The sequence below is a fragment of the Urocampus carinirostris genome, chromosome 3, assembly GCF_059441175.1.
Source record: "Urocampus carinirostris isolate Australia breed hairy pipefish chromosome 3, RoL_Ucar_1.0, whole genome shotgun sequence".
NCBI lineage: Eukaryota > Metazoa > Chordata > Actinopteri > Syngnathiformes > Syngnathidae > Urocampus > Urocampus carinirostris.
Genome location: NC_142351.1, coordinates 4731334 through 4750949, shown reverse-complemented (window position 1 = coordinate 4750949; position 19616 = coordinate 4731334). Strand labels below are relative to the sequence as shown.

The window sequence follows — 19616 nt, the reverse complement described above, 5'->3', positions numbered from 1 at the left end:
TAAAAAAGTGGTCGGCGGCGCCCTCTGTTGGCTGCGGCTGCATCGGGTCAGGTGCAATCGACATTTCGTTCTGTGTACATTGTTACACAGAATGACAATACAAGGAAATTATTATTATTATTATTATTATTTGGCATGACGAACACTTATTTCAGGGTTTAATATGAATACAATAGACACATCCTCTTATTTAATTATTTCGACGGCGCAGTGGTTAGCGCTTGTGCGGCACAGTTCTAAGGTCTTGGGAACCTCCTGTGTGGGTTCAAATCCAGCTACCTGACTCCCCGTGCTTGCGTGGGTTTCCTCCAGGCACTCCGGTTTCCTCCCACATTCCAAAGACATGCATTTCAGGTGGATTGGCCGGTCCAAATTGTCCCTAGGTGTGAATGAGCGAGTGAGTTGTCTGTCCCTGTGTGCCCTGCGATTGGCTGGCAACCAGTTCAGGGTGTCCCCTGCCCACTGATTGCTGGGATGGGCTCCAGCACCCCCGCGACCCTACTGAGGATAAGCGGTGCAGCTAATGAGATGAGAATTAGGGGGCTAAACACACACCTGGTAACAAGGCAGAGATACTTTTCGACTGTTTTTTTTTATCCATCGGTATTAAGGTGTGTTTTGAAGTAAACCTTTTTAGACGCTCAGATTCACTGGACTCACACGAATGTTACGTACTATCGTGGAACTTCATGGCTACAATTCTGTTAGCAGGCGGAGTTCTCGGTTTCCAACGAAGTATTCATTTGAAACAGCCCGGTCTAGCATTTATTAAGGATGCAACTTTAAACACAACGCATTTTCAGCTTTAAATGATCGATTTTGTAGTTCATTGATATGGATAATAATTGATCAGTCCAGAAGAAAAATAACATCGACCCACAGATAATGCACACAGTTTGATTTAATCAAAATACGTTTTATTCACATGACAAAGAAATTTGACTCAAATGAAAGAATAAAGCACATTGTTGACACAAGCACTCAGTGTGAGCAAGGGGAAAGGTGGAAGAAGTGATGATGAGGTTAACAGTACTGATCAATGAACACGGTTTGAAGATAATAGACTCATTTAAATGATCAGGGATTGTTCATAGCACACCAACATGGGATATTTGCCTATAACTCCAAAGTGGTTGTTGCACTAATCCTTTTTATGTACGTTTGAGAACAAAAAGTCCCTCAGGGGAGGGGTGTGTGAGAAGCAGGTGATGGCCAAGCAGGAAAATGAAGAAATAAAGAAAGAAAGAAAGAAATAAAATCTCTTTTGGGAGTGGACTTCACGGGGATTGTCGTCATCCGGACGACAGGAACGGAGAAAAACACAGGCTCTCCAAGCTTTGGGACTCTGGTGAGAACAGGTCACAACCCTGGGGACCTAAGTCAGCAATCTTATTATTACAATAATGATAATTGTTGATAACAGACAAAATTTTATGCAATTTTATGAAATAGACCATCGATCAAGAAACATGACACATGTGCAAATCATTAATTTTTTTACTCCAAATGAAGACTAGGGTTTCAAATCTTATTATACAACTGGAGAGTCTGCTCACTTCCTGTGAATGAATGTGGGTTTTTTGATGTGTTGGCAGAGTCAGTGGTTGGAAAAAAGTGAGGGGAAATAGTTTTGTGGCAGTTATATTCCTATAGATGGCCTGTGTGATACTTGGTCAATTAAGTGTTTTTCACCCCCCCCTCCTTTCAGTAAATGTTGGACCACAAACTGAGGAGGCAAAAGTCTTTGCGCCAGTGTGGTTTCTTGTGTGAAAATTCTCGTGACCGATATGGATAAATATTTTTGACCACAATGTCAACATGTCAAAGGCTTCTCGCTAGTGTGGGTTCTAGTGTGTTTTTTTAAGTTCCCACTGTCAATGAATCGTTTTCCACAAATTGAACAAGAAAAAGGCTTCTCACCAGTGTGGGTTCGCTGGTGTAATTTCAATTTTCCATTTTGGGTGAAATTTTTACCACAAACTGAGCAGGCGAAAGGCTTCTCGCCAGTGTGGGTTCTGGTGTGCCTTTTTAAGTCCCCACTCCGTGTAAATCCTTTATCACAATCTAAGCAGGAAAAAGGCTTCTTGCCAGTGTGGGTTCTTGTGTGTCTTTTTAGGTTGGTACTCTCTGTGAATCTTTGACCACAAACTGAGCAGGCGAAAGGCTTTTCGCCAGTGTGGGTTTTAGTGTGTAAATTCAAGTTTCCTTGTTGGGAGAATAGTTTTCCACAAATTGAGCAAGAAAAAGGCTTCTCACCAGTGTGGGTTCTCGTGTGTTTTTTTAAGCCCCCACTCTGGGTGAATCTTTTACCACAAATTGAGCAAGCAAAAGGCTTCTTGCCAGTGTGGGTTAGTGTGTGTCTTTTTAAGCTCCCATTTTCAGCGAATCTTTGGCCGCAAACTGAGCAGGAAAAAGGCTTCTCACCAGTATGGGTTAGTTGGTGTAATTTCAAGTGTCCACTTTGGGTGAATTTTTTACCACAAACTAAGCAGGCAAAAGGCTTCTCGCCAGTGTGGGTTCGTTGGTGTAATTTCAATTTTCCATTTTCGGTGAATTTTTTACCACAAACTGAGCAGGTGAAAGGATTCTCATCAGCGTGGAATTTCATATGCAACTTCATATAAGACTTGCAACGAAACGTTTTCCCACACTGAGAACATGTGTTACCACCTTCCGACTGCGAGTTGCTTTCAGCATTTGCAGAGTGGGACGTGTCGTCATCATCAGTTTTCACGTGTTGATGGGAGCTGATGCTTAGAGGCTCCTGCCAACCATTACTTTCAGAATGACCTTGATCTTCGACGGTCACTAGCAAGACTGGAAAATCGTACTCCTCTTTAACACCAACAGGCTCCCCATCCTCTGTCTCTTGCTTAACGTGATAAGGCTTCAGATCCTCCTCCTCCTCAATTTTAACGGCAGGCAACTCTGGTTCCTGCCGCATAGTAGGAAGATATTCTTGGCTGACATCTGCAAGAAACAAGTCACATTTTTTTATATTGCCCTTAACTCTTTCATTGCCATAGAGCAGGGGTGTCAAACTCATTTTAACTCGGGGGCCACACGATAGAACAAACATTCTGTCGGGGGCCGGACTAGTAAATTCAAGAGAAAGAAAAAGAGAGATAAAGAAATAAGAGAAAGAGGGAGGGAAAAGGAGGGCGGGACAAGGGGGGAAAGAAAGGGAGAGGAAGAAAGAAATCCAAAGAGAAAAGAAAGCGCGAAGGGTAGGAAGAGAGAAAGAGAAAAGAGAGAAAGGGAAAAAAGGAAGTTAGAGCAAAAGAAGTTGAAAAGACACAGAGAGCGAAAGACACAAAGAGCAACAAAGGAAGAGAAAAAGAGAGACACAGAGAGTGAAAGACACAGAGACAGAGAGTGGGAGAAAAGGGGTGAAAAAGAGAGAGAGAGAGAGAGAAATACAAGTACAGTGTCTTTGTGAGAGGCGCCTGGCTTTGGCAACATCAAGTTGACATATTTCAACCTGCAGCTTGTTTTTCTCTTGCGCTTCTCTGAGTGTTGTCTCGCGGGCCGGATTCAATCCCTTAGCGGGCCTGATTTGGCCCGCGGCCCGCCTGTTTGACACCTGTGCCATAGAGTAACATTTTCAAAAGCATTGTCCCCGAATGCCATAACGTGAAAAAATTCTAAAGGCTTAGGCGCTGCTGATCAGTAAGTATTAGGCCTCTGGGAATTAAATCAGTATGATAAATCACCACTAGATGCTAAGAGTGGCTTTGATCAGATCGTTTGCTGCATCCCATTCTTCTCACTTACCCTCGCTATTTGCCCTAGTCATTTGGTTTTGTGTGTGCAAGTGTAATGTGTCCCAATGCATTCAAGACCGAGGGAGAAGTCCCCTTCAACCCAAAAAATCACCACTCCAGATGGAACGAGGTCAGGAGCTGACTTGGAACAAAGTGACTTCCCAAAAGACTGCAAATTCTCAATATCAACAAACATGGCTGGAAAGGAAGCGCACGAATGTAAGTCCTTTTTCACAACTACGCATGTATTTGAAACAAAATACATTGAGATATCTTGGTTAAACATAAATGCAATAGAAGATCATACTTTGCGTTAAAACATGAACATTGCAAAATCGCTACTTTACACAGTGCACAAATCTACAGAAAGAGCCAGAAAAAACTCTTCACACTCCAAACCGTAGAGAATGATAATAGTGCAGAAAATCACGGTTTAGCCTATTCCTGTTTTCACCTCAAACAAGTCGTGCCTTTACATCGACATGGCCAGTCGCTAAAGCAGAATAGTCACAATAACATTATGGATATATGTCAGTGCGCTTGTTAACTGCACACAATTCCGCATGTCCTGTTTTGCTGACAATATGATGTGAGATGAAATACATTATTGACACGGAGGAGAGGTAAACCGTAACTGTCAAAATGCATCAGTTCTCATCATGCATCGAGAGTAATGTCTCCGTCTTTCACGTGGAAATCCAGATGAAACAAATAACTATCACATAGTCCACTGTCTTTTCTCTCATCACATATTAAATACCCTAATTACCTTCTAACAACGTTTTCGAAATGTGGAGACAATTCTAAAGCATATGTGATGCTGGCCAATAGAAGGCTCTTACAGCCATGTCAGGTTTGTGCATCTATTCACTATTAAATCGTTATCCAGAACACATTAGATCATTTCCTGTCCCGCATTAAGGTGCATCGGCCTGTTAGTGAGCAACTTGTGTCTAATGTGGTCATGCTGGCTAATGTTTCAGGGACTGTGGAGCAAACCAAGGACCTGATCAAATTCAGGGCAGAAAAGGATGAGCAGTTCACAAAGAAAACGTTCACCACATAACAACTGTGGGAGCAGGACAAAGACTAGGAACCTTCCCGTGGTGTCCTGCGAAGGGCTTTCTCCCGGGGGAGCCTTACGAATCCTACTCAATCCACTCAGACTCGCTCTCTCTTTCTTTCTTGGTCCTCTCTCCTTCTTTGTCTCTCCTTTTCTCTCTTCCCCTTTTACACTCTTGTCCCTCATTTTCTCTATCCCTCTCTTTCCTACTCTCTCCCCACCTCTCTCACTCTCTTTTCCCCCTTTTCGCGTTTTACTCTGTCTTTCTCTCTTTCTATCTGTCCCTCTTTCTCTCTCTTCTGCTCTCCTCTCTCCGTTCTTCTTAGGGCACGCGACTTCGAGAGCAACCCTGGCCCCCAGTCCAAATGCCAGTGGTGCTTTCGAACCGTTCGCTGCGACCACACCCCATTCACCTGTACTACCTGCCCACGGGGCTTCCATAAATCATGCACCGGCCTGTCCGAACGTACTAAGGACTTTAGAGGCTTCCTCTGCTTGGTTTGCTTGGGTCACACCCCGTCAGGCCTGGCGGCACAGGACAGACGCAGCCCCCTCTCCTTCGGAGAACTACGGAGCCTCCCACGAGCGAGTCTGGCGCTACTATGGATTACCTTAGGCGCCTTGAGTGACTCAACGACGACGACGACGACAACTGTGGGAGGGAGGAGCCTAACCTGCAGCACTCATAACACTGTCCATCCACGTCAATCGCGGCCTTCCTCTTGGTCTCTTTCTATTTACTTCTGTTCTGTAGATCCTCTTCAACATTTATCCATCCACACCATGTATCCAAACCAACCGAGAACTCTCTTATCCACACGCTTGCTCAGTTCTACTACTACTTCAGTTCTGTCCCTCACCATTTCATTTCTCAATCTATCCAATCTTTTAACTTCTAAAATACTCCTCAAACACTCAATCTCAAAAACATTTCATTTCCTTCTCAAATCTGCGTTCAGGCTCCAAGTCTCTGCACCATACAACAGTCGGCACAATCACATTCTCATACAGTCCCCTCTTAACATTCCAACTCATACTCTTGTTGCTCATCGCTCTCCTCAGAGCACCCAAAACCTTGCTTCCTTGATTCACTCAGTGCAATACCTCCCACTCCATTCCACCAACTGCAGCAACATGACAACCCAAGTACCAAAAGCTTTTAATTTCTTCCTGTCCATGCAACCTTATTTCTAACGCCATGCCCACTCCATCACGTGAACACCTCATCACCTTACTCTCCCCAACATTCACACATAACTCACGCCTATCACACACTCTTCCAAACTCCATTACCAACATTCTCAATGTTTCCTCAGAATCAGCGACAAGCGCTGTGTCATCTGCAAACAACAACTGACATACCTCCCACACCGTGCATCCATCATCTCTACACCTCTGCCAAATACTCTTGCATCGACCTCTCTCACCACGCCATCCATTTACACATTAAACAGCCATGGTGACATCACACACCCCTGTCTCACACCAGCCACCACAGGGAACAACTCACTTGTGTCACTCCCTACTCCCACACATGCTCCGCTGCTCACATAAAAACTCTTTAATGCTCCCAACAATTTTCCACCCACTCCATACATGACCATCACTCGCCACAACGCCTTTCCCAAGTCCATGAAAGCCAAACAAACATCCTTCCCTTTTGCAAAATATTTCTCACACACCTGTCGTACTTCGAACACCTGATCTACACATCCTCTTCCTTTCCTGAAACCACGCTGCTCCTCCATCACCACCCGATCTGTTCTTCCTCTCACTCTTTTAATCAAGACTCTTCCATACAGCAAACCCGGAACAGACAACGAACTGATACCTCTCGTATTGCTACATTCATACTTATCACCTTTACCCTTATACAATCACAACACACATGCACTACACCCGTCAACAGGAACCACACCACTTAAAAAGCATACATTCAACAATACAGCAGGAGAGTCCGCTCACTTCCTGTGAATGAATTTGGGTTTTTTGATGTGTTGGCAGAGTCAGTGGTTAGAAAAAGGTGAGGGGAAATGGTTTTGTGGCAGTTATGTTCCTATAGACGGCCTGTATGATACTTTGTCAATCAAGTGTTTTTAAGCTCCCACTTTCAGTGAATGTTTGACCACAAACCGAGCAGGCAAGTCTTTGCGCCAGTGTGGGTTCTTTTGTGTAAATTCTCGTGACCAATATGGATGAATATTTCATACCACAATGTCAACAGGTCAAAGGCTTCTCGCTAGTGTGGGTTGTAGAGTGTTTTTTTTTAAGTTCCCACTGTTAATGAATCGTTTTCGAGTGTTGATATGGATGAATTTTTCACCACAAAGTCAACAGGTTTGAGGCCTCTAGCCAATGTGGTTTCTAATGTGTTTAAGTTTCAACTCATGGTAAAACTCTGACCACAGATTGGGCAGACGAAAGTCTTCTCACCAGTGTGGGTTCTAATGTGTTTCTTTAAGCTTCCCCATTTATTGAATCTTTGACCGCAAATTGACCAGCAAAAAAGCTTCTTGCCAGTGTGGGTTAGTTGATGCAATTTCAATAGTCCATTTTGGTTGTTTTTTTTACCACAAACTGAGCAAGAATTAGGCTTCTGGCCAGTGTGGGTTAGTTGGTGTAATTTCAAGTGTCCACTTCGTGTGAATCATTTCCCACAAATTGATCAGGACAAAGGCTTCCCGCCATTGTGGGTCTTTCGGTGTGATTTTAAGCTCCCGTTCTGTGAGAATCGTTTTCCACAAATTGAGCAGGCAAAAGACTTCTTGCCAGTGTGGGTTGTAATGTATTTTGTTAAGTCCCCACTATGTATTAATGTTTTACCACAGACTGAGCAAGAAAATGGCTTCTCGCCAGTGTGGGTTTCTTGGTGTAATTTTAAGCTACCATTCTGTGAGAATCATTTTCCACAAACTGAGCGAGAAAAAGGCTTCTCCCCAGCGTGAAATTTCATATGCAGCTTCATATAAGACTTGCTTCGAAACGTTTTCCCACACTGAGAACATGTGTTACCACCTTCCGACTGTGAGGCGCTTTCAGCGTTTGCAGAGTGGGATGTGTCGTCGTCCTCCGTTTTCACGTGTTGACGGAAGCTGATGCTTTGAAGCTCCTGCCAAGAGCGATCTTCAGGTTGACTTTGATCTTCGACGGTTGAACGGACCCCGGACACTGGCAGGACTAGAAAATCGTCCTCCTCTTTAATGCGAACAGGCTCCCCATCCTCCGTCTCTTTCTTAATGTGATAAGGCTTCAGATCCTCCTCCTCCTCCTTAATTTTAACGGCAGGCAAATATGGTTCCTGACGCGCAGTAGGAAGACATTTTTGGCTGACATCTGCAACACACAAGTCACATTTATTTGTATTGCCCTTAACTCATTCAGTGCCGTAACATAACGTTTTCAAATGCATTGTCCCCGAGTGCCAAAACGTAAAAAAATTCTAAAGGCTTCGGCGCTGCTGATCAGTAAGCATTAGACCTTTGGGAATTAAATCAGTATGATAAATCACCACTATATGCCAAGAGTGGCTTTGTTCAAATCGTTTTGTAAATTGTTCCTAAGTGTGACTCCACACACAGACACACACATACTTTTCCTGGTGGTTCTCACCTTTGGGATTATGAATATACGACAGCCCCTTTAGTTATAACGTCCCTCTTTCCGAGTGAATCATTTTTGGATGTTTTCTGGCATTATGTTTTTGTTGACCTTAAATAGCAGTTGTGAAGTGAAAACTTTTACTAAATCATCCAATTTTAATCATTTGGACTGCAGGAATAAAATTTTAGTATAATGCCGATATTCTACCCTGTGTATGGTTCGAATTGCACGTTTTTGGTGGATAAAAAGCAGCTGGAGTGAACTTTTGTAATTATTGCCCCAGACTTCTGCACAATATGTTAAGTATGGCAGAACTAGAGAACAAGATAATACATACAATGCATTATAGTTTAAAAGGAATTTGGCTTCATGAATTATTGAAATGCTTTTAGATACTTTAATTTGTATGTGTCTGATGTTACACCTCGAATCTGAAGCTGAGCAAAGAATTGAGAATGAGTCAGTTCAATAATCATGAAGCAGTAGTAGTTCGGAAGATGATAAACCAGGAACAAGTCATGACATATCAGATTTATTCTTTAAAAATATGGATGTTTCGATCCCAGTTCCATTTGACTAGAAGGGAAGAACAAGCACTCCTTGGCGTGTGTGTCTTCTTAGTTAGGATCTACGTGAAGACCTGGATCATGGCACCTCTTGCTGCAAGTGCCCCTCGCACTGATTTGTAGCTTTTAAAGTCTTTGGTGGAATATTCAAACCTAAATTCTGCAATATCTAAAGCTGCCCTTCAGGAAGTTTCCAATCAACTGTGGTATCTAACACCAGAAACGGTTACACTCGCTTTGTTTGACAATCAAGTCAGTGCATCAACAAAACAACTCATGGCGGCTGCAATGAAAAATAAGGACAACATAGATTAAACTGCTGAACAGGCTTTTCAAAAGAGGATATCTGTAGATTTAGACACTGTTACGAGCAAATGTCTAAAAGACTTTGTGTCCTCTAGATCTAGAACTTCTTCAAAATCATGGACCTTCCTCTTGGCTATCCTGATGTTGGACAACAGGAATGGGAATCATGGGATGACTTCAAACAAGCTTTGGAAACTGTTCAGGTCATCAGTGTGTTCAATGATCTTGCAGAACAAGGTGTGGCATGGATTCAGGAATACTGTGGTTATATCACAAAAGATGAAACTGCTGTAAAGACAGCCGTAAAGAGACTCTAATAAAGGACTGAGTTTTTCTAATTGTTTGTATTATCTACCTTAGAAATCATTATTTTGTGTGTGTAACCGGCTTAATGGGCACTAATCCAAGTTTATACAGTGATTGAACTACCTCTAAATATCAACTTACATGACTAAAACTTCGGCTGTGTAGTTTTTGGTTGAAGTGGAACATTTTCGTGGGGTAAGATAAAAGAATACATGAAAAAAAAATTGGTCACATAAACTCCACCCTAGGGTCTATTTATTCCAGCACCATCCATTTTTACTTCTAAATCTTGATTTGACATGCAATTAACAAAGAATATTACTTTGGTTTTATTTAAATTTAAAGATAATTTATTTATATCCATCCATACTTTTAGGTTAATTAATTCACGATTATTGCAGGTTACCAAATCAATATATTTATCATTTGAATAGAAAATGTCAGTGTCGTCAGCAAATATTACACAAACGCCCAGACCCTGTTCGAAAGGAAAGTACGGTGAACGTTGACAGCCAAATACGAGATGTCAAGTGTTGTGAAAAGTAGATAATAACTAAGGATAAGGAAAGTTGAATCTAAAATGAACTTGCAGCAGTAAAGAAGCTGACAATAGCCTATTGTGGCTACATTGCGTGCTGAGGGAGCAGAAGAGTCCAAGCCAGTGTCCAATGGCATACACAATTATTTACGAGATGACGTATGCGCTGCCCAAACAGCCATCATTACTACATCCACTTTTCTTTGGGTGGGCAGAGCGTGCCCGTGGGTGAGGGACCGGCCACCCCCCACTGGTAACGCCCCTGATGTCAAGGATGTAGCAGAAGCGAAACTGACCAACCTGCCCCGAGCTGCTTGGAAACACCGTTCGGTCGTTGACGTTCTCTCTCGGTCTCCTCTTTGGCTCCCCGAAGCTTCTCTTGAAGAGTTCTTTCCCCACTGGAGCACATTTTCAACGAAAAAAAACGCTCCAACTCGGGAGTAAAAAGGACAAACCTTCGGAAAGGACCGTAAAGTGTTAAGTCTGTCGAGTTTACGTCCTTTTAAGACGACTACAGGACTTTAGGTAGTTTTCTCGACATTCTCTTGTTCGGCGATGGTGCGGCAGCCATGACACCTTCTCATTCGAAACCCCGCCGCAATGGATTGTGGGTAACGGGGCACAGATCACATGCTGCGTTCAAGAAAATTGTTGCGCAAAGTGATACTTCTGTCGAGTTTACTTCGTTTGAAGTCGACTACAGGACTTTCTCGACATTCTATTGCTCGGCAGCCATGACACCTTCTCATTCGGAACACCGCCGCAATGGATTATGGGAACAGGTTTTTTTTTTTTTGGTTTGAACAGATTTATTGACACTAAAAACAGAAAACAATCATGACAATCTCAACAGCAATTAAGCACATTCACAATATTATATTCCAATATTACGTTTTTAACAGCAAACACAAAGTGAGGTTTGAACAAACCTTCTCGAAAATTCACAATTTCATTATATAACATCTTTGTTAGTGTCAATAGATCCGTCCAGGCCAAAGTCGATTGTCCTCGGTCTGAACAAATCCACCGACACCAACAGCAGCAAAACACAGCCATCAAGCATATTCACATTTTTTTTATATTTGACAATATGACGTGACAATATGACGTTTTAACATTTTTTCCTGACATTTTCAACATCAATTAAACAATTTCAGAGTTATTTTCTTTTAACAGTAGTTAACCAGCGTGTAAAAGGCAATACTATTGTGCAAGGGCATAGCTCTGCCATCCCACCCTCCCAAGCAGCATTCTTCCAGTCCTCTGTGTGGGTCCTTTCCATTCTGCGTGGGTCCTCTCCCTTCTGGGTTCCACAACCCAGGCCGTTGCTGCCGGGACTCCCACAGTGTAGCTCCGGCTCCCCCCTCCGGGTGGGTACAGACGAGTCTTCTTTATGGCTGCGTCCTAGGCTCGCCGCTCGCAGATTGTATGGTATCTGCAGCCATTTGGAGCACAGCCACGGGGGGGATCTGCCTGCACCTCCATACCAGCAGGTTTCTGGAGGTCCAGATGGCGTCCTTGATGGCGGCGAGAGTGAGCCAGTCCCTGGCAAAGTCGTTCCGATGCCTCCTCGACCGACTCACCCCGTAAAGCACGTACTGTGCATCAGGGACCTCTCCTGCTGGCAAGTCCGGGAACTTTCCTAGTTGTTCGGCCATTGTCCACAAGACCTTGGCAGCGCTGCACTCACAAAAAAGGTGCCTCACCGACTCCTGGGCGCCACAGCCAGGTCGAGGGCACGTCGAAGTCGCCGACATTCCTCGGTGGTGCATTACAGCTCTGACTGGGAGAACTTCATGAGCCACCATCCATGACAAGTCTCGTAGTCTGTTTGGGAGGGCAGGATGATTGACGTTGCTCCAAACCGTTGTGGATTCGCCAAACGCAAGCCCCCGCACAGGGCTTACTGTAGCTCGCTCTTGCACAATAGCAATAAGGGCCCTGTGGTTTTGTAAAGTGTGACATTCTTGTGTTTCCAAATCAAACTTCTTCAAAAAATCCCGGATAAAGAGATGTGTTGGTGGCAAGTTAAACGAAACTGGAATCAAACGATTGTCTGGTACAAGCTTTAGCTTCCGCAAATATGAGCCCATCCAAAAACGGGTCATTGCTTGACTTTTCGGGTTGTTGGGTGGGCCCACAGCGTTTTGGAAGTGGAGAGAGACATATTTGCTTCCCAGGAAAAGCTGGAGGTCAGGCACTCCTTTCCCCCCTTTTTCCTTCTTCTTTTTCATTGTATCTCTTTTTATCCTTTCCCACTTTGAGCCCCAGACAAAGCGAAAGATGGCTCGGTCCAATTGTAACAGCACGTTTCTTTTAGGCATAAAAATTAAGCTGATTGACAAAAGCATTGGGAGGATGATCGCTTTGATGATTAGGACCTTCCCCTCTATTGTCAATTTTCTTAGCGACCAAAAAACAAGTTTTTGCTTAACTTTCCTTGTCACGTCATCCCAGTTGGTCTCGCCTCCTCCATCCGCATTGAATTTTATCCCTAGGATTTTCTGGTCTGTCTTTAACACCGTCAGCGGGAGTCCTGCCTTTTCTGTCTCTTTCCACATTCCATAAAACTTCACTTGTGATTTTTCTCTATTTAGCCTTGACCCAGACGCCCTCCCAAACAGGTCAGTCAAGTCAAGGGCTCTTTCAACAGATGCGCGGTCAGTACACAAAATATTAAAATCATCCATGTACAAAACACACTTGGTAATTTGTCCCCCACTTCCTGGGATATTGATGCCTAGTACGGATCGCATGCTGCGTTCAAGAAAATGGGTGTTTCGGGAGACCTACCAGATACGACCAAAAAGCGTCTCAAGGATGTGGGAAGTCGGGGTTCTCCAACCCCCAACTAGGGAAATGTCATTAGAAGGACACTCGGGGTGGGAGGTCCTGGATGCAAAGTTGGCGTACATACCCTTTCTCTTTGTCGCAGGTTGGAAAAGTTAGTTGTCGTATTTTAGGAAATGCAGCAACAGAAACACGGAGAAGACTAGATAGGTGGGCGAAAAGTATCGAAGCTTGTAGTTAAGTGGACATTATAAACTTGGCAGAAGTTTAACGCGACGTATTACGCGAATTTAAACAAAGTTAAAGTGTAACGGGACCCAGGTGGATGGGCTCGCTCCAGATAGTGTTACACATTTGTTTTATATATTTTTGTTGTTGTTGTTTGACCTCATTTTCAAAATAAATGATAAACATCAGTCTCAAGCGACACCATTTAATTGTTGGCATTAAGGTTCATTTATTGAGCAAGTCTCACGAAATCACGTGAGGTCCCGCGAGAATTGTCCCAAGCACCGTTCTCTGACCTGTGTTCTCCTCTACCAGGGGTTTGGTTTGAACCATTTTATTGACACTTTTAACAGCAACTAAACACATTTACAATTTCATTATATCATATTCCAACAATATGAGGTTTGAACAATTTTTATCAACACGTGGCGAACAAGTTTGACACAAAGAGCCGACATTTTCAAGTGTGAGAAGAGCCACACCACGCACTGACCTGCCATGACAGACACACACATACAATTAAAAACACATTATTTTCCATAACATTTTAGTACTTTTTATTTCTCACACACACTTTGACAGAGGTTTGATTCCTCCATCATACAGCAAAACAAACAAAAAATATATACAATTGACATACCTATAAATAACAAAAGAAACAACAAAAATGTTAAAAAAATAAAAGAAAAAGTGAGGTGTTTAGAAATAAACTAAAAATGGTGTGATAAGCTTCCATCTTTTCTCAAATTGAGCAAGTTTCAGTTGAAGTCTTGCAGTGATTGTTTCCCTAATCTACATTTGCTTGAATGTGTCTCTCCATTGTTTTATGTCAGGAAGTTGTGGTTTCAGCCCGGACACTGCTCCCTCGTTCTGTTTTTCCTTTGTGCCAGTTTCCTCGACAAGTCTCCCCTTCTTGACCATATTTTATTGAAATGTTTTTCTTTGATAGAAAGAGATCATTTGTAATTTTATGTCTTTTTCCTGGTAGGTATTATTTTAGTCCGTAGTGTTTTTTCCAGAGCGACTTTTCTTGCTTCAGTCTACCACATAGCGATCTTATCGTTATAATAATTATGATTGTTGATAACAGGCAAAATTTTACGCGGACACACGACGAAATAGATCATCTATCAAGAAAGATGACAAAAATCATGAATCTTTTGAATCCAGATGAAGACTTTGGGGTTTCAAATCCTTTTTATACAGCCAGAGAGTCTGCTCACTACCTGTGAATGAATGTGGATTTTTTGATGTGTTGGCAAAGTCAGTGGTTAGAAAAAGGTGGGGGGGAATGGTTTTGTGGCAGTTATGTTCCTATAGACGGCCTGTATGATACTTGGTCAATTAAGTGTTTTTAAACTCCCACTTTCGGTGAATGTTTGACCAAAAACTGAGCAAGAAAAAGGCTTCTCACCAGTGTGGGTTACTTGGTGTAATTTCAAGTTTCCTTGTTGGGAGAATTTGTGACCACAAACTGAGCAGGCAAAAGGCTTCTCGCCAGTGAGGGTTCTTGTGTGTAAATTCTAGTGGCGATATGGACAATTTTTTTACCACAAAGTCAACAGGTCAAAGGTTTCTCACTGGTGTGGGTTCTAATGTGTTTTTTAAAGTCTGCACTCTGGGTGAATCTTTGACCGCAAACTGAGCAAGAAAAAGGCTTCTCGCCAGTGTGGGTTCTGGTGTGCTTTTTAGGTCCCTTCTATCGGCGAATCTTTGACCGCAGACTGAGCAGGAAGAGGCTTCTCGCCAGTGTGGGTTAGAGTGTGCTTTTTTAAGCTCCAACTCTGAATGAAACATTTTCCACAAATTGAGCAGACAAAAGGCTTCTCGCCAGTGTGCGTTCTAATATGTTTTGTTAAACTCCAATTGTCTGTGAATCTTTTACCACAAATTGAGCAAGCAAAAGGCTTCTCACCAGAGTGGGTTCTAAAGTGTTTCTTTAAGCTTCCACTCACGGCAAAACTCTGACCACAAACTGAGCAGGAAAAAGGCTTCTCGCCAGTGTGGGTTCTCAAGTGTTTTTTTAAGTCCCCACTCTGGATAAATTGTTTTCCACAAATTGAGCAAGAAAAGGGCTTCTTGCCCATGTGGGTTCTATTATGTTTTGTTAAACTCCCATTTTCTAAAAAATTTTTACCACAAATTGAGCAAGAAAATGGCTTCTCGACTGTGTGGGTTTCTTGGTGTGATTTCAAGTGTCCATTTCGGGTGAATCGTTTTCCACAAATTGAGCAAGAAAAAGGCTTCTCGCCAGTGTGGGTTTTTTGGTGTGATTTCAAATGTCCATTTTGGGTGAATTTCTGACCACAAACTGAGCAGGAAAAAGGCTTCTTGCCAGTGTGGGTTCTAATATGTTTTGTTAAACTCCATTTTTCAGTGAATCTTTTACCACAAATTGAGCAAGCGAAAGGCTTCTCACCAGTGTGGGTTCTAATGTGTTTCTTTAATTTTCCACTCACAGTAAAACTCTGACCGCAAATTGAGCAGGGAAAAGGCTTTTCGCAAGTGTGGGTTAGTTGGTGTAATTTCAAGTGTCCATTTCGGGCGAACTTTTTACCGCAAACTGAGCAGGAAAAAGGCTTCTCGCCAGTGTGGGTTTTTTGGTGTGATTTTAAGTGTCCAATCTGTGAGAATTGTTTTCCACAAATAGAGCAGGAGAAAGGCTTCTCGCCAGTGTGGGTTCTAATGTGGTCCTTTAAACTTCTACTCACGGTAAAACTTTGACCACAAATTGAGCAGGCATAAGGCTTCTCGCCAGCGTGGAATTTCATATGCAACTTCATATAAGACTTGCGTCGAAACGTTTTCCCACACTGGGAACATGTGTTACCACCTTCCGACTGCGAGTCGCTTTCAGCGTTTGCAGAGTTGGATGTGTCATCGTCATCCGTTTCCAAGTGTGGGCGGGAGCTGATGCTTAGAGGCTCCTGCCAACTGTTATCTTCAGGTTGACCTTGATCTTCGACGGTCACTCGCAAGACTGGAAAATCGTCCTCCTCTTTAACACCAATAGGCTCCCCATCGTCTGTCTCTTGCTTAACGTGATAAGGCTTCAGATCGTCCCCCTCCTCAATTTTAACGGCAGGCAAATCTGGTTCCTGCCAGGCAGTAGGAAGATATTTTTGGCTGACGTCTGCAAGACACAAATCACATTTATTTGTATTGCCCTTAACTCGTTCGGTACCGTAAAGTTACAATTTCAAAAGCATTGTCCCCGAATGCCTTAACGTAAAAAAAATTCTAAAGGCTTAGGCGCGGCTGATCAGTAAGTATGAGGACTCTGGGAATTAAATTAGTATGATAAATCACCACTTGATGCAAAGAGTGGCTTTGTTCAGTTCTCACTTTCCCTCGCCATTTGCCCTCGTCACTTGGTTTTGCGTGTTTAAGTGTAATGTGTCCCAATACTCTCAAGACCGAGGGAGAAGTCCCCTTCAACCCAAAAATTCACCACTCCAGATGGAACGAGGTCAGGAGCTGACTTGGAACAAAGTGACTTCCCAAAAGACTTTGCGAATTCTCAATATCAACAAACATGGCTGGAAAGGAAGCGCACGAATGTAAGTCCTTTTTCACAACTACGCATGTATTTGAAACAAAATACATTGAGATATCTTGGTTAGACATAAATGCATAGAAGATCATATTTTTGCGTTAAAACATGAACATTGCAAAATTGCCACTTTACACAGTGCACAAATCTACTCCAAACCGTAGAGAATGATAATTGTGCAGAAAATAACGGTTTAGCCCTGTTTACATCTTAAACGAGTCATGCCTTTACATCGACATGCCCAGTCGCTAAAGCAGAATAGTCACAATAACGTTATGGATATATGTCAGTGCGCTTGTTAACTGCACACAATTCCGCGTGTCCTGTTTTGCTGACAATAAGATGTGAGATCAAATACATTATTGACACGGAGGAGAGGTAGGCAATCCGTCGCTGTCAAAATGCATGAGTTCTCATCATGCATCATGAGTAATGTCTCCATCTTTCACGTGGAAATCCAGATGAAACAAATAACTATCACATAGTCCACTGTCTTCTCTGTCATCACATATTAAATAAATGTATTACCTTCTAACAACATTTTCGAAATGTGGAGACAATTCTAAACCATATGTGATGCTGGCCAATAGAAGGCTCTTGCAGCCATGTCAGGTTTGTGCATCTATTCACTATTAAATCGTTATCCAGGACACATTAGATCATTTCCTGTCTTGCATCAAGGTGCATCGGCCTGTTAGTGAGCAACTTGTGTCTAATGTGTTTCAGAGACTGTGGACCAAACCTAAGCCCTGATCTAATTCAGGGCAGAAAATGATGAGCAGTTCACAGAGAAAAAGTTCACCCCAAAACAACTGTGGGAGTGAGGAGGCTAACCTGCAGTTTTGCAATCTCATTGTGACAATGCATTAACCCACCCTTATGTCGTAGGACAGCTGTCGAAGCGATCGGCCTGGAGGGGAGGATCACAGGACATTTATCTAACTATCTATCTACTTTGGTCATAATCCCTCAAGAGGGGTGACCGACAGCAAGACAAACACATACAATAACAGAGAAAACAAAAAAGGGGAAAAAATTAGCAAAAAATCACACACAAACATTTTTGGACCATGGCCGACCCAAATGCCCAAACGCCAGAACACCCAAACAAGTTAGTTACCTCGGCACCCAAGTTGGTCATGCTTTCGTCTCTCCAGATGAAACGGGACACAAGAAAGCGGCCATGTCAATTGGGTCAGACACACTCTTTTGTTCAACAGCAGGGCCCGACAGCTTTCGCTGGTTTACCCCTGCCGCATCATAGGGGTGCCCTGCCCATTCCTTAGAACGCCTCCAAATATCCCACTATCCTTTTACGACACCTCTCCACTCATTCCTATTACCAACAAGAGATCTAGCTTCCACTATATTTAGACCTCTTTCTTGCAGTGCACCCATAACACCATCCACGTCAATCGCTGCCTTCCTCTTGGTCTCCTTCCATTGACTTCTGCTCTGTAGATCCTCTTCAACATTATTCCATCCTCTCTATGTGTCCAAACCAACCGAGTACTCTCTTATCCACACGCTTGCTCAGTTCCACTACTACTCCAGTTCTGTCTCTCACAATTTCATTTCTCAATCTATCCAATCTTGTCATTCCTACAATACTCGTCAAACACTTAATCTCAAAAACATTTCATTTCCTTCTCAAATCTGCGTTCAGGCTCCAAGTCTCTGCACCATACAACAGTCAGCACAATCACATTCTCATACAGTCCCCTCTTAACATCCCTACTCATACTCTTGTTGCTCATCGCTCTCCTCAGAGCACCCAAAACCTTGCTTCCTTGATTCACTCCGTGCAATACCCTCGCACTCCATTCCACCGACTGCAGCCACATCACAACCCAAGTACCTAAAGCTTTCAACTTCTTCCAGCACCTGTACATGCATCCTTATTTCCAATGCCATGCCCACTCCATCACGTGAACACTTCATCACCTTACTCTCCCCAACATTCACACATAACTTACGCCTATCACATACTCTTCCGAACTCCATTACCAACCTTCTCAATGTTTCCTCAGAATCAGCCACAAGCGCTGTGTCATCTGCAAACAACAACTGACATACCTGCCACACCGTTAGACAGTTATAGATCATCTCTACACCTCTGCCAAATACTCTTGCAGCCATGGTGACATCACACACCCCTGTCTCACACCAGTCAACACAGGGAACCACTCACTTGTCTCACTCCCTACTCTTACACATGCTCTGCTGTTCACATAAAAACTTTTCATGGCTTCCAACAACTTTCCACCCACTCCATACATTACCATCGCTTGCCACAACGTCTCTCTATCGACCCCGTCATACGCCTTTTCCAAGTCCATGAAAGCCAAATAAACATCCTTACCTTTTGCAAAATATTTCTCACACACCCGTCGTACTGCAAACACCTGATCCACACATCCTCTTCCTTTCCTGAAACCACTCTGCTCCTCCATCACCACCTCATCTGTTCTTCCTCTCACTCTTTTAATCAAGACTCTTCCATACAGCAAATCCGGAACAGACAACGAACTGATACCTCCCGTATTGGTATTCATACTTATCACCTTTACCCTTATTCAATCACAACACACATGCACTACACCAGTCAACAGGAACCACACCACTTAAAAAGCATACATTCAACAATACAGCAGGAGAGTCCGCTCACTTCTTGTGAATGAATGTGGGTTTTTTTGATGTGTTGGCAGCGTCAGTGGTTAGAAAAAGGTGAGGGGAAATGGTTTTGTGGCAGTTATGTTCCTATAGACAACCTGTATGATACTTTGTCAATTAAGTGGTTTTAAGCCCCCATTTTCAGTGAATGTTTGACCACAAACCGAGCTGGCAAAAGTCTTTGCGCCAGGGTGGGTTCTAATGCGTTTTGTTAAGTCCCCACTATGTA

The 19616-nt window shown here is 43.1% G+C and overlaps 3 protein-coding genes across 4 annotated transcripts in view; all 3 read right to left on the bottom strand.

Annotated features, from left to right (window-relative positions):
- LOC148368411 (uncharacterized) overlaps positions 1-19616 on the bottom strand; it is a 261108-nt gene that overhangs the window by 235435 nt on the left and 6057 nt on the right. The window lies entirely within an intron of this gene.
- On the bottom strand, positions 884-10921 carry LOC148368413 (uncharacterized). 2 transcript variants are annotated; one of them, XM_088330448.1, is made up of 4 exons: positions 10444-10921; positions 7843-8160; positions 2671-2970; positions 884-1375 (listed from the first exon to the last, which is right to left on the bottom strand). In XM_088330448.1, exons 1-4 carry the CDS (start codon positions 10550-10552, stop codon positions 1293-1295), a joined length of 810 nt encoding a protein of 269 aa, XP_088186574.1. In that variant the 5' UTR covers positions 10553-10921; the 3' UTR covers positions 884-1292. The 2 variants fall into 2 exon arrangements, with proteins under 2 accessions (XP_088186574.1, XP_088186573.1); XM_088330447.1 differs by having other exon boundaries at positions 884-2970.
- LOC148368412 (uncharacterized) lies at positions 13862-18820 on the bottom strand. The gene is made up of 2 exons (XM_088329648.1): positions 18791-18820; positions 13862-16196 (listed from the first exon to the last, which is right to left on the bottom strand). Exons 1-2 carry the CDS (start codon positions 18818-18820, stop codon positions 14850-14852), a joined length of 1377 nt encoding a protein of 458 aa, XP_088185774.1. The 3' UTR covers positions 13862-14849.

What these genes read in the sequence shown, in the direction of transcription:
- LOC148368413 (XM_088330447.1), bottom strand. Translation starts at nt 10,552, where the DNA reads ATGTGCTCCAGTGGGGAAAGAACTCTTCAAGAGAAGCTTCGGGGAGCC. An exon ending in TTCCAAGCAGCTCGGGGCAG is followed by an intron (nt 8,161 to 10,443) that starts GTTGGTCAGTTT and finishes TGTGTGTTGCAG; the next exon opens with ATGTCAGCCAAAAATGTCTT. An exon ending in AAGCGCCTCACAGTCGGAAG is followed by an intron (nt 2,971 to 7,842) that starts GTGGTAACACAT and finishes TGTTTCTTGCAG; the next exon opens with ATGTCAGCCAAGAATATCTT.
- LOC148368412 (XM_088329648.1), bottom strand. Translation starts at nt 18,820, where the DNA reads ATGATCTATAACTGTCTAACGGTGTGGCAG. An exon ending in ACTGTCTAACGGTGTGGCAG is followed by an intron (nt 16,197 to 18,790) that starts GTATGTCAGTTG and finishes TATCACGTTAAG; the next exon opens with CAAGAGACAGACGATGGGGA.